The sequence below is a fragment of the Pagrus major genome, chromosome 15, assembly GCF_040436345.1.
Source record: "Pagrus major chromosome 15, Pma_NU_1.0".
NCBI classification, from domain to species: Eukaryota; Metazoa; Chordata; class Actinopteri; order Spariformes; family Sparidae; genus Pagrus; species Pagrus major.
Window position 1 is genome coordinate 17,254,876 of NC_133229.1, and position 13,626 is coordinate 17,268,501.

At 40.6% G+C, this 13,626-nt stretch overlaps 2 protein-coding genes across 3 annotated transcripts in view; one reads left to right on the forward strand and one right to left on the reverse strand.

The window, feature by feature from the left end:
• plekhh2 (pleckstrin homology domain containing, family H (with MyTH4 domain) member 2) overlaps positions 1 to 8,682 on the reverse strand; it is a 31,161-nt gene extending 22,479 nt beyond the window's left edge. Inside the window, exons 1-2 of the mRNA XM_073482060.1 lie at positions 8,594 to 8,682; positions 5,785 to 5,920 (exon numbers count right to left, since the gene is read on the reverse strand). Coding sequence (XP_073338161.1) covers positions 5,785 to 5,907 — 123 coding nt within the window. The 5' untranslated portion in view covers positions 5,908 to 5,920; positions 8,594 to 8,682. The remainder of the gene's footprint in view (positions 1 to 5,784; positions 5,921 to 8,593) is intronic.
• A 591-nt stretch (positions 8,683 to 9,273) lies between these two features.
• Positions 9,274 to 13,626, forward strand: part of thada (THADA armadillo repeat containing) — a 94,437-nt gene continuing 90,084 nt past the window's right edge. The window contains exons 1-11 of one of the 2 annotated variants that reach the window (XM_073482599.1): positions 9,274 to 9,321; positions 9,798 to 9,879; positions 10,065 to 10,174; positions 10,304 to 10,434; positions 10,893 to 11,041; positions 11,168 to 11,200; positions 11,306 to 11,354; positions 11,550 to 11,743; positions 12,085 to 12,179; positions 12,396 to 12,619; positions 12,837 to 13,561. In XM_073482599.1, coding sequence (XP_073338700.1) covers positions 9,807 to 9,879; positions 10,065 to 10,174; positions 10,304 to 10,434; positions 10,893 to 11,041; positions 11,168 to 11,200; positions 11,306 to 11,354; positions 11,550 to 11,743; positions 12,085 to 12,179; positions 12,396 to 12,619; positions 12,837 to 13,561 — 1,783 coding nt within the window. In that variant the 5' untranslated portion in view covers positions 9,274 to 9,321; positions 9,798 to 9,806. The other variant, XM_073482600.1, reaches the window with a different exon arrangement.

Below are 13,626 nucleotides of genomic sequence, written 5' to 3' on the forward strand. Positions count from 1 at the left end.
CAGGCCATATCCAGATGATACTACTGTAAGTGTGTGAACTGTAGACTGTGATCAAGTCTCTAAAAGTTCTATATGTATTCATGTTTAATGTAACATTCTGACTTGCAGATGAATAATAATAAATCTGAATGCTGACTGTGACTGACAAGTCAGATCATGACACACGATTGGTCAGCATTGGCCAGCAAACCCCACCTACCACGAAGGGCGGACGTACTGTTTCTTTCCAAAAGTGGAATCAATCAGCACTGAAGACCAAACCACAATATGCCACTCCACCCCTGTGGTTTTGGTGTTTGTCTACTGTATGTACGGTCAGGAGATACAGTACATGAGTGTGTATTTTGTGTAGGTATTCTTATGGGTGTAGTTTCCTAAATAGTCTATAATTTAGTTATTGCCAACAAAATATTCAGTATGGCTTTGTAACCAAAGCTTAACGCACTGTATATTATTCCCAATGACTCATGTTGTTGCACTGTGTTACATGTTTCTTCATTAATACGAACAGTTTATTTTGACTTAATCCCATATACACCATCCTACTGCTGTAATTACCCAGTAGAGCAACAAATGTGTATTCATCCGCAGCTGAAAATAGTCCCCAAACAATGCACCACTTACTCCTGTTTGAGTAATGCATGCTAAAACCACAGTGCCCAGCTGTTTCAGGAAATTATTTGGCCTTTTCTAAACATGAAACTATTTCTGAGCCATTTTTGAAAAGCTATAGTCCTCAAATGCCCCCATTTGTCTTTGGGCTGAGTGCCACAATATGGTAATAAACCACCTTGAGTTATAAAAGGGTTGGAATCCATTCATTTATCATTAGCTTTTCACCTACTTCTGAATACTGACACATTCTTTATAGGGGTGAGGTTCACAGGCAGAGAGATAAAATGAAAATATTCGGCAAACGTGTTGGGTTGAAGGGGGGAGGCTGACAGAAAATGTAACACACATGGTCTCTTTGTCTTCATAATGAGATGTGTAGCCTACTGTTACAGCTGGAGCTCCCACGGGCCAAAACTAACATCCCGCCTAAATAACTGCACCCACACCAGTTTTCACTTTTGTGCAAAACATACTTTAAAAACAGACTGTAAATGAATTTGACTTGACCTGCAAACACAAACACACACGTGCAGACGCAGAATAACCGAGTGCTTGGAAACTCACTCACCGACACACCACACACACATACTATTTACTAAACTGGGTATTTCCTCCCTTGGGCGGCTCAATCTTTACACAAGGCTTCGTTTTTTTCCTCTCTTTCTTTTTCTTCTCATTTCCTCTCCATCCTCGCTCGCTGCTTTCTAGGACTTCAGCAATGTGCCAAGTCTACCCGGATGCATTTTCATTCATTTTCACCTGACTCAATGACAGACTCATTTGTATTGTAATTATTTCCAATAAATAACATTTATATTTTGGTAATATAAAGATTTTAAAAGCAAACATACTGACTTTTAAAGAAATCTTGTTAGTCCCTCCAAACTGTAACCATCTTAATAATTTAACAAAGCCAAATAAATCTCATTTGCTTATCAAGCGGCACAAAATCTGCCAGTTGGCTCAGATCATTTTATTTGATTCTGATGCATATCATCTTACTTCAGCATGATTAAATCAATTCTTGATCTGCTGGAGAATTATCTCATTTTAATCCTCATCACTGGTAAAAGCTCAAACAATCAGGAGTTGAAAGGAAAATCCTGCACACTGTTTAACTTGCAAAGATACATGAATTTATCCAGCAACCAAAACGTTGCAAATAAACGTATTTGCAAGTAAGACAGTGTGCAGGATTTTGCTTTCAACCCCTGATCCACTTGTCCCTCTTGCACCTGTCTTATGAAATAGTTGTGTGAAGTGTTTTTTCTATTGGAAAAAAACATCTTTGGCTAAATATTTTATATACTTTAAGGACAATTACTCAGTTATAAATGGATGAATATTTGCTAAAGAAACATGACCTGTGGCTACAACAGAACATTCGCCTGCTTTCAAAATGACTTTGTTGATTTTACAATCCGAGCATTGTATATCACACCCTTCTCAAATGATGCTGCCCTTCAACAACCTCATTTTAATGCTTTGATCATATTTTTAGTAGGCCCATTCACTAGTTATGTCTGTTTCTAAGCACAAAATACTCTAATTTTATTAATAAGATTTAACCCAGGCTGTTAAAGCAGAGGGAATTTATGAGAATTAAAAACTGAAAACCTACTTCTAAGATTAAAAAGGTACATTGTTTTTTTCCTCCTGTACTTTTGTATACATAATGCTTCTTTTTCAATTATGAAAACTAATACAAAAAGTGGAGAAAAACTTTAGTTAATAGTTATTTATTGTTAAAAACAACCATTTATTAAGCAAAGGTTATAAACCTTTTGAATGATGGCCATTCAAATAATGATCATAGATTAACTACACCGTATTTATTAACCATTTATGAAGTTTTGTAGACAACAGTTGCAACTCAACAATAAACAATTGCCTAATAAATGGTTTATAAAGCATTTAATTGTTTGTTAACAGGGAAATCATTAACTAAAGTGTAATTAAATTAAATTAAACATTTATTAATGATGGTTATTTTAAAGTTTTAGCAGGGATTGTTTAAACACATTCTGAGGTTTATAGGTCAGACATAGGGAATGTAAAAGTCTGGCCCCTTGGCACGTAGGCTTAAATAATACAGGCTGCACTCTACCTATAAATGTTCAGTATTGTAACGCTACAGTTGCAACAATGAATGGACACCAACCACAGAACCAGAGGCCTCAACAACAGTTAATCACCACTCAAAATGACTTATTCATCCTCATATTAGCAACCTCCACAGTGAGATATTAGGGGGATTTTGTAGTGACGTACATGCGCCCCCGCACAGCTTTGAAACAACAAGCTCTGCATGAGGCGGTGGGAGCCACAGAGGAGAAAGAACACCAGCAGGGCTCTGGATGTTAACATGATGAGCTCATAGCATCAGGAGGTCAGTGAGCACGAGGTGACGGGTCAGTCTCACAACAAACCTACATGAGCGAAATAACTACATGTTAATTCTGATGGAAAAATAGCAGGACCCGAGTGTAGTCTGTATACCTGTGTATCCTATAGTAATTTTTCCAGCCTGTACCTGAAAGTTGTTGACTGAAGATTTTGGCTTTTTATTAAAAAACTAATATTTGACAATAAGTTTCAACAAAGTTTGGGTTTACTGGAGAACTTACAGCTTTTTCAGACTATACAACTTAACTTCTGGCAGGTTCATGGAATGGAAATTTTATAATTGAAGGATTTTATTGATTGGTCTAGAAGTATTTTTGTCAGTATATGTCCTTGGGAAAAACATTGAACTGTGGTTGAACTCTGGATGACCTCTGGATCCTTGGGAACTAAATCAGTATGTGGTAAAGGATTACTGCTATTCTTCATCAGATTTACAAAAACATCACATATTACAGTGCTAAGAAAAACAGTAATACAGTCTGAGGGCTATGAGGTGTTGACTCCAGTTTAGAGACTTCTAATAATTTAAACTGGCACGCAATACAGACAAGGCAACTAAGCTCCAATCTACTAAACTAACATTTAGTAAATACCACTGAAGAAGGAAAAGTAAGCTGGTGAAGCTGAGGTGAATTACATAACTTTATAGTGGTGCAGAGTCTTCTCTTGAAAACACATTTGCGTCATTCTGAGTTGCCTGGTGTGTTTAATAGTGCCGAGTGGAAACACAATTAAATTCAACCTGTCAAACAGGATGGGTAAGGCAGCAGAGACTTTCACATGTGCTACGTGGGCTGCAAAGACCCACCAAAGCCAATCTTTCTTCCAAGTCTCTCCAGGAGTTTGTTTTGCTGTCCAGCTAAGCTTACATTGACTCTGTAATTGACTGGAGCTGGGTCAATCCCATCATGCAGTGCGTGGCGGAGCCCTGTGGTCAGACTGCTGTTTACATTAGAGCTCTAATCAGCCTCCCTGGAGAGCAGCTTCAGATCTAGGCCACTGAACAGTTTGGGCCGGCCCAGTGCTGGCCAGCTGGGAGGGAGGGACGGCCTGCTCTGTACCCACCAGACACACCACAGCTCTCTGTTGGAGAGTGTACTTATGAGGACCACATGTCGACTACTTTCTTATTTTGGCAGAGTTTTTGGTGCAGTGTCCAAATCTTACTTGAGATTAGCTGTCCTTTGTCAGCTCTGTGTGGTGGAGAGTGATTGTAACAGCAGAGGGAACAGTAACACCTGCTTTTCATTCAGCTTATTATGCTTCCTCCTGTCCTCTCTTCATCATCTAGCATCTACCCCAGAAATCAACTGAGGTCTGCCATTATTGAGGAGAGAATGAGTGAGAGTGAGAAATCACAGGTGTAATCTATGTGAGGCTGCGACAATTATTTTCATTATCTATTAATCTGATGATTAATCTACCCAAAGTGACGTTTTGACCCTTCATTTACTATCATGAATAAGAAGAACAGCAACAAATCCTCACACTGAAGAAGCTGGAAACAGCAAATGTTTCACATTTTTCTTGAAAAATGACTAAAACAATTAATCTATTATCAAAATAGTTTGCTACTAATTTTCTTTCTATCAACTTTTCGATTAATCAGCTAATCATTGCATCTCTAATTCTATGCAGATGTTTTTACCCAAAGACAAAAACACCCCTACAAAATCAATCATGCAGTGATTTTATCTGGTGGGACAGTGAAATGAACAGCTGGCTGAGGAAACAGTGTTACTGTACGATCAATATACCGAGGGCTAAACAAACCACCCATGTAAACCAAAATAACAGCACCACCAGTATTATTCCATGTTTATTCAAATAATAAAACGATCAGATGTGAGTTTAATCTGATCAATCATGAAAAAACATTTGCAACTGTCTTCCTCTTCTCCGTTTAAAGTGCATTTGGTTCATTCAGGGAAAATGAGACAGCCCATCAATACATTTCACCTATAAATCTGCACAGCTGTGGTTGTTCTTAATCCTATAATATCAGTGTGAACCAAAAAAGGACAAACCTACTTTACCTGGCTTTTTCAAACCAACTAAGTTTTCATTAAGGGCATTTTTACCTGTTTCCCGCTCACATCTCTTCTGTTCTTTCAGTAAACACATTCTGATTGTCTCTTACTCTTGTGATCGAAAACATTAAACTGAGACTGTTTTATAAATAGATTTCTGATGAATTATAAATATAGCAACAATTAGTTGTTAACAACTTCCGGTTAGTCCCACCCAATTCCGGTCTGCCCATTCAGAGTACAGATATGATACGGATAACTTCACTGGTTGAAGAGATACAGATACAGATAATGGTGTACTTGCTCATCTCTACTGTTGTTATTTCTGAGTCACATTGTCAATTTTACCTTTGCACCATGTTTCCTTTCTTAACTCCTGCCTCCTCGCTTCTTTGATGATTTTAGCTAAATCTACTTTATTGTAGCCTATGTCTGAACCTCAGCACCACCGTAAATGGGAGTTCTCCCTCAATGCATTCTCCAAGTTTTAAAATAAATAAATGAATTACTCTGCACAAGTTTGGTAACCACACCTGATAATAATAATAATGATAAATAATCTCAACTGCAAAAAAATGTGTCTTCATGTTAATATTCTGTGTGTATGAGAATATCAGTTGATATATCAATATCAGAATATTTTTGCTTCCTAATATTGGTACTGGTATAAGCCCCAAAAATCCAGTATCGGTCGGGCTCTAAGGTTTACAGAAAAAAGTATACTTGAACCAACCTTGTCAGCAGTGAGTTCACGTATCTTGATGATTTGCACTCTAAACTTCATAAGCAGCGCCTCCAGGACGATACACTTCTCCTTCCAGTCCTCCTGGCTCATGGCCTCCTCCCCCTCTGCCATACCGTCTGACCCTCTGGAAAACACATACAGCAGTGAGACATTGAGCAGTATGTACATAATATCATATAGACAGATCCCATTATATGTTTCCTGTCAGATAATATTCTTTTCATTTCCCTTTCCACAAGGAAGTGAGGTTCAGGGTCAGCTGGAGGTGACTGTCCTTGAAGCCGGTTGGGATTCAGTGTTTTGCTCAATGGTCCTTCAGCAGTGAATGATTGCTGACCGGGGACTGCACTAAACTTGCAAAAGACGGGTTCCCCAAGGACAATCAAAGTCCTTTTTATGCAGCTACTGAACATCTTCAGGTCTTCAAGTTAAACTGCATAAAACTCAGAACTCATGAGGATTGATGCATACTGATGGATACCGGTTTCAGGCAAGAAGTGCATTGATCAGTTCTTTCAACCTGTAGCTCTCAAAGTGGGCTCAGGGGTCCGTAAGGGGGTTTTAAGGGGTCCCTAGCCAAAAAGGGAATAAATAGTTTTCACTATTATTTCATCTGTAAGTATCATTATAACATAATTAAGGCTATTTTGGTCATGACTTTCATACACTTACTGTAATAAAACATATAAAAGCATAATTCTTATCAGATGGGGAAATAATACGGTAATCAGTCTCTGGTTTTTGATAGAAGTTCAATGTCTTGCACTTACAAACCAATATACTGTACCAAATCTCTCTAAACCAATACGCACAAACATATGTAGACACTCAGAAAAAAAGACAGACAGAGGGTTTGTTGTTGTGCAGATGTTTTGCCACCAGCCAACACCTGAAATATTCCATGGTAAAGCCCAGCTGGACCAGTGTGAGTAGTGGGCGTATCACTTAGTTGAGCCAAACAGAAAAACACCACTGTTGCTCCAAAACACCTCGATACCTTCATCGGGATGGTCTTGCATCATGTTTTCCAGCGCTATGGTAGGAAAACAGGCAGTAAACAGAGAGAGAGACAGAGATAGAGACAAAGAGAGAGAGGCAGATGAGGATCTCTGACGGAGGAGAGAGGAGCAGGGGGAAGAAGATAGAAAGCCCGGGTTTCTCTCCAAAGTAATAACCTCTCATTACCAGCCTGGCCTCCTCACAAAGAGACTGCAAACATGTGTGGAGGGAGGCCATAAACTGGTTTCCACAAGCTTATTTCTGTCGCCTGTTTGCTGTGGTAAACACTGACGAAAGCAGGCAAAAAAAGAGAGCTCTTATCCCACAAAACAAAACAACGTAAATAAGTCAAGGCAATGAATTTAACATGACATATATGGCCTGCAAATACCCATATAAAACCATGCCTTAAGAGTTAAGGAATTGTGATATCTGTTCTTATATTACACATAACCATTTCTAAAATGACTACAAAGACATAAGATATTGTCAGAATACACTTTAAAATACAAGGTATTATTTTAAATGTGCTGTAATTTACACTGCATTGTTGTGAATCACATTGTAGGAGTAACGGTTTAAAATTACAAGCCTAATTAAGTTTTATTATGTAGACCACCCTCTCTCACCCTCTTTATAGTCTAATTTATTGTCACAGATTTAGTTATATAAGGCATTTTATTTACACTAACAAAAATCACAGTAATAATTATAATTATTATAACTTATTATCAGATGTATAGTGCTTTTGTTATGGGTGCTTTAAAAAGGGTATTTTTTATTCCCAATGGTTTATTGGAACAAAATCTTTCAGTTGCTCTTCTCAGGAGCTAGTTTACTCAAGTTTCTTGCAAATAAGATCCTATGAGAATATTAGTCAGTTTTCTGTAATTGAGGGAAGATAAAATTAGTCTGCACGCTCATCTATTCCCTCTCGTCCAGGCGTCATTCCACAGTGATGATAAAAGGATGTGGTTGGTGGAAAACATTAAAGGCCATTTAACCCCTGGACCCTGACTCTGAGCTTCTTTTTGTCTCATTCTCCCAGACTTCCTGTTGAGTAAAGTCAGTGTCAGTGTAAAGAGACAGTGGAGCTGAATGTGCTGTCTGAGTGCTTCCCTGTGTTTTCGACTAGTGATGTAGTCGGGAGCTATTCAAAGTATAAGACCTCCATTAATCACTGTTTAGGTATTTAAATGAGGTATAAAGTAATTGTTAATGTTTCTTAACACTGTAACAATTCTTCAAAAAGTTTTACTGTGAGAATTACAGAGACCTAAAATAGTCAACAATGAGGCATTATAAGGCAAAAATGCATCTTTAAATTATTTGTGGTTCTTTCAATTGAATTTCAAGAGACTATAACACCTCATTGTTCATGTATGTTTGTTTTTCTGCTCATATTTTGACATTTAATTGACAAAACGTACTGTATTTTTGGTGCCTAGATTTTAGTGCTATACCTTTGAGGACAAAGCTAACACTAGCTAGCAAAATACACAAATGGCGCAACGTTGTTCGCTTCAAAACTGTGAATTAGTGAGTAAGGAGAAACAATACGCACTACTGTGTCCTCAACTATCACAACTTTCACGTCACTGTTACACCAAATAGCGGACAGCAGAGAGACTGGTACTCAGCAAAGGTGCTAATTTGTCGCACAGGTGTATGAAAACACCGTTTGAACCACTCTTACTACATACAACCGTTAGCTAAAACAGTCGCAATTAGCCTCCGTCGTTTCCTATTTAACGTTAATTAAAAAAACAGCAATTTTCATCAAAGTTCCTCGACTTACCTTGACAATATGTGATGGATAGAAACTACACAAGGGGTTTCACGCCATGTCGACACAAGCGTCTATACATTTGCTGTCATTCCTGTGCAGAAAATCCTAATTCATGAGTAAAAACGGTGAATTTCTCTCTTTCCAGAAGGATGTCATTTCAGCTCTCGGGCAAAAAGTTGGAGACGGGTTGGATTTAGAGGGCGTGGCTTCGCGCAAGACATCCAATCACATGTTCGGTGGGCGTGTCTCTGCGCTGCACCGCCGCTGAGTCTGTGTTTGATTGACGTGATGTCCGCACCAATGAGAAGCCGGAGCGCTATTTTATGGACTGGCTGTCATCTGAGGGCGGTCTGTGACAATTTGTCGGAAGTGACGTCTCACATGTGCAGCATGGACCATCAATGTGTCAAACTACCGAGAACAAGGCAGGAAGTTGAATAAGTGAAGCTTCAAATGACAGTTTTATATCACACAAGGACGACTGTAAAGCTTGTTCAACCACTGATTTTGCACAAGACTACTTTATTTTAGTCGTAAGATACTATAAAAAGCGGAAATATCAACAATAAAGTGAATAAAAGGGATACTTTATTTTACAAATGGGAATGGTGTTTAAAAAGTCATTTATTCTGAAAAATGTGTACCGGAAGTGGAAGCGTTTTATCGTCTAGCTTAATATTAGTTACAGCAACAAGCTGAGTGAAAAGAGCTGATAGTAAACCACATGCTGAATTGAGGTGAACGCTACTTAAATTCAACTTTACATTTTTATTTAGCTGTTTATGTTTTGTGCGCGTTTCGGTGTTTTGTTGCTTCAGTGTTTGTTTTGCCTGTCTCGTATTTTAATTTAGACGTAGAGTCAGTGCTAGACAGCTAGCACTAGTTGGCTAACATCAGTCCTAGCAGCAGGAGGTAGCCAAGGTAAAGCGAAATGTGCAGAAACCATAAAGAGTGTGGACATAAAATGACTGTGTGTGTGTGTGTATATATATGTGTGTGTATATGTGTGTGTGTGTGTGTGTGTGTGTGTGTGTGTGAGAGAGAGAGAGAGAGAGAGAGAGAGAGAGAATCAGGTGTGAGGGTCTCTTAATGAGTCCAGCATCCAGTCTGTATCACTATAACAAAGCCATGTTGCAGAAATTTTCTCAGCTGGGAATATTGTTTTAGCACTCATAGGCATGAAAACAATTAAACTATTGTGCTCCTCACACAGGGCAGAGTCATGGTGGTGAAGAAGAAGACAGCCAAAGTGGAGGCTGTGGTTTTGGATGAGGACAAACTGCACAAGCTGATAGGTAATGTGACCAAACTACTCATGAGCACACAAACTGTTGCTAACAAAACAAGGACATGACATCAATCCAGCTGGTGCTCACATGCCAACGTAGGGAACCGTGCACTTAATCCAGATGTGTGCACCCACTAATACCTTAGTATTTGGCATAATATTTCAATTTTGGCTATCTGTGATCGTTCCCAGCGTCCCTCTCTATTGATGGAGGAGAGGATGGAGTCAGGCAGCTCGCCCGCACCCTGCAGTCCTGTTTGGAGTTGAAGGAGCCAGTGCAGCAGATCCAGCTGGTTAAAAAGGTTGGTTTTAGGAGCAATGTAAAATTTAATAATGTGACTGCTATGACAGCTTCATGTTTTCATCATTCAACAAATTATGTGGAGTGCCACCAAGCAGAATATGACCATTGTGTGTCCATACTGCCCCAGGTGGGATCACAGCTGGAGGCACTGACTGACGAACAGCCTGATGAAGCTCTTCTAGAGGCTTGTCTACACACCCTGTCTCTGGTCTACACCTCCCTGCAGGCTAAGAACCCCCTACGACGAGCTATTGCCAGGTACAGGGCAAAATATTAGTATTCTTAGTCTGAAACACACCTGTTCAAGAAAATGAGATGGAGAACACAGCCTCTAAGCCAATTTCAGTGGTCACTTGCTAGTGAGGCAACCAGCTTTTCATCATAGATTATATTTGCATTCAAATGGAAACAACAAGAATTGTTCCTTCTTGGATTTAAATCATGAATCCTAGAATCTAAATCTTTGTCCCAACATAATGTAAATTTAATATCAGCGTAAATCGCTCAGACAAAAGCGAGGGAGAAGCAGGTTCAAGACAAGAAATAACTAATTCAACGTTCATTACGTTATAATGATATAATGACACGATGGACTAAACCGTCTAGATTAGTAGCAACTTCCTCATCTTGAATAGTTTCTTCAAACTCTGCCAGTTAGGAGCTCCTTCTAGCCTTAACATGTTTTACGTAACATGTCCCTTTGTTGCTTTCCTCAGTGCCTTAAGTTCAGTACCAGCGTGGCTACAACAGCGAACTGTAAACAGTTTGTCTGCCTGCTTGTCCGACTGTGTGTCCAACCCAACTTCAGACCGATATCCACACATTGTAGACACCATCAGTGCCTGTCTGGATGGCTTCGCTCTCGGTGAGTGGTGTTCTTCTTTGCCCTTACTGCAGACTTATTCTACTCTTGATCACTGCAGACAACAGATACATCTTACTTCCTGTTGATAAGATGAATACTTACCTTTCCACACTTTTCTGTCTTCAGGTGAGAGATGTATTAACAAACTGCTGCCGGAAGGTTAGTGTCCTACTTCATTTGTTTGAAAAAAAGCGCTAAGTCAGGAATGCCTAACTTTTAGAGAAGCCTCTCACTGATGTTCATGTTCTCCTCTGCTCCATGTAGTGTTGCAGTTCCTTCACAAGGGATTGAGTGAATACCTTCAACAGAACAGGTATGGAGGCATATTTCATATTTCTCTTCTTTACATCTGTACTTTTGTACTGTATTACACAGTGAGGTTGAATTTACTTTATTCTAGCCATGGAACAGTAACAGCTGTTGTAGCTTTATTTCCAGAGTGGGTGAAGTGTGCATCTTCTGTACATTTTGATACATGTGTCTCTGTCGCCCCCTGCTGTCATCCAAGTGGTCTAGCAGGACGTCACATTGCCCAGGCCCAGCTGATGTACTCGTGTCTGTCTGCGGTAAAGACATCCATGCTGGTGATCCAGAGATCCCAAGAGACCATCAACACTGCCCTGCAGGCTGAACAGAAGCACTGCAAGCTGGAGGACACACTGAGCTGCCTCCTGGGCTGCTACACACACATCCTCACTGATGGTAAGAAACAGGACACAGACATGGAGAAACACCTGACATACAGTATATAGAGACCCAGTCGACGGAAGTAGACATGTAGAACTACCTTCATTTCAGTGCAGATATATCTGTCTATCTTGATACTGATTCTGTTCACAAACAAATACATTTGTTCGAAGCAGCTTCACAGAGAAGGTGGACTGCAGTGCTTTGCTCAATTAAGTCTCATTTGATCTAACTAGAATTTTAGTGGAGGGCAACTTATTCTCTTAAATAAGATATTAGAAACCACAAGCACCTCTGTGCTTTAAACATATTTTCTTCTGACTTCTTTCCACCTCTGTTCCCTTTCTTGTTTCCAGAGGAGTTCATCCAGTCTGTCCAGAGTACAGCCGGCATGGCTGTAGTGTTGCTGATCAGGTCTGTGATGGGCTGTGGAGATGAAGTTGCTTCTGTGGTAAGTGAAAGAATGAGAATGAAAAATTCAGGATTTTGCACTTTATGCATTTAATATACTATATAATATAATACTCCCTCTCTGCACAACCTTGAAAAGTTTCAGAGGGACATTTAATTTGATTGTACAATAAATTGTACTGAGGGAAATTACCTTTAAAACTTGTACTCTCTTAAGTGTCAGGTGGTTTTAAGTGTTCTTGTCTTTGTGTGTCAGGTGAGCAGTTTGCTGTGTAGCTCAGCTCAGGGTTTGGACTCAGCTCCTCACTGGTTAAAGCAGAGGTGTGAGGGTCTGTGTACGGGTGGTCGCCCACCGGGTGTCTCTCTATATCTGTGTCATGGGGCTCTGGCCATGTTGAGCTGGAAGGGCGCTCTCCCAGGGCCACAGAGCGAAAAGCTGCTGCTTCTGGTCCCAAACACACTGCTGGATCTAGATGTCAGGTAGGTCTGATCCCTATTCACTACTGACTACTGTGGATTGTAATAATTTCATCATAGAAGAAGGAATACAATTAAAATCTGTCTCAAAACTAAGGGAAGCGTGCTTAATGTAATTTGAAAATTTTATGTCTGAATACTTGACCTGTGTGATCTCATATGTGCTAAACATTTTTTTTTAAAGAGTAAACAGCAAGTCTGTTTTTTTCCTACGCTGTAGTATAAAGGAGTCCAGTACAGCCATGGTGGTGGCTCGGGTGCTGACCCTGTGGAGCAGTGCTGCCCTGGACTGCCTGCAGGGGGAGGGGCAGCCCTGCCCTCCCCACCTCCTACAGTTCCTCAGTGGAGGTTCGGAGCTACAGCGTCACCTGCTGGAGCACATCTACTCCCACTGGGAGCACCCACTGGATGGAGTCCGCCACCAAACCCGCTCCCTCTTCCGCAACCTCCTCCTCCTTCATCAGAACACCAACCCCTCCGACTGTGATCCAACCAAGGACTCTTACATCAAAGAGCTCACCCAAAGCCTGCTGGGATTGGAATGGCATATGAGAGGGAAGTACGGCTCCTTGGGCTGCCTCGTGGAGCTCTACGGGGCAGGGTACCTGCTTGACATCCAGCCCCAGCTGCCTTCATGTTTGCTCGGCCTGATGGGAGACCAGACGCTGGCTCCTTATGCCAGCGACCTGCTGGAGAGGCTGTTTGTCAGCCACAAGGCCCAGCTGGCCAGTGAGGCTGCTGCAGCAGACAAGACTGCTACAGAGGAGTGGATGGGGCACTGGCACCAGACGTGGGTGACCCCTCTGCTACAGGTGCTATGCCGTGCCAGACTAGACCAGACCACGTACATCCTGGACTATTTCCTGCCTAAGCTGCTACGCTGCAGCCCCTCCAGTCTAGCGCACATGGTGCAGGCTTTACAGGACACAACACCATGCAGCACAGGTGAAGGCACAAATACACAGATGTCTGCACATAAATGCAACTATTTTAGTACTTTCCTCCTGATT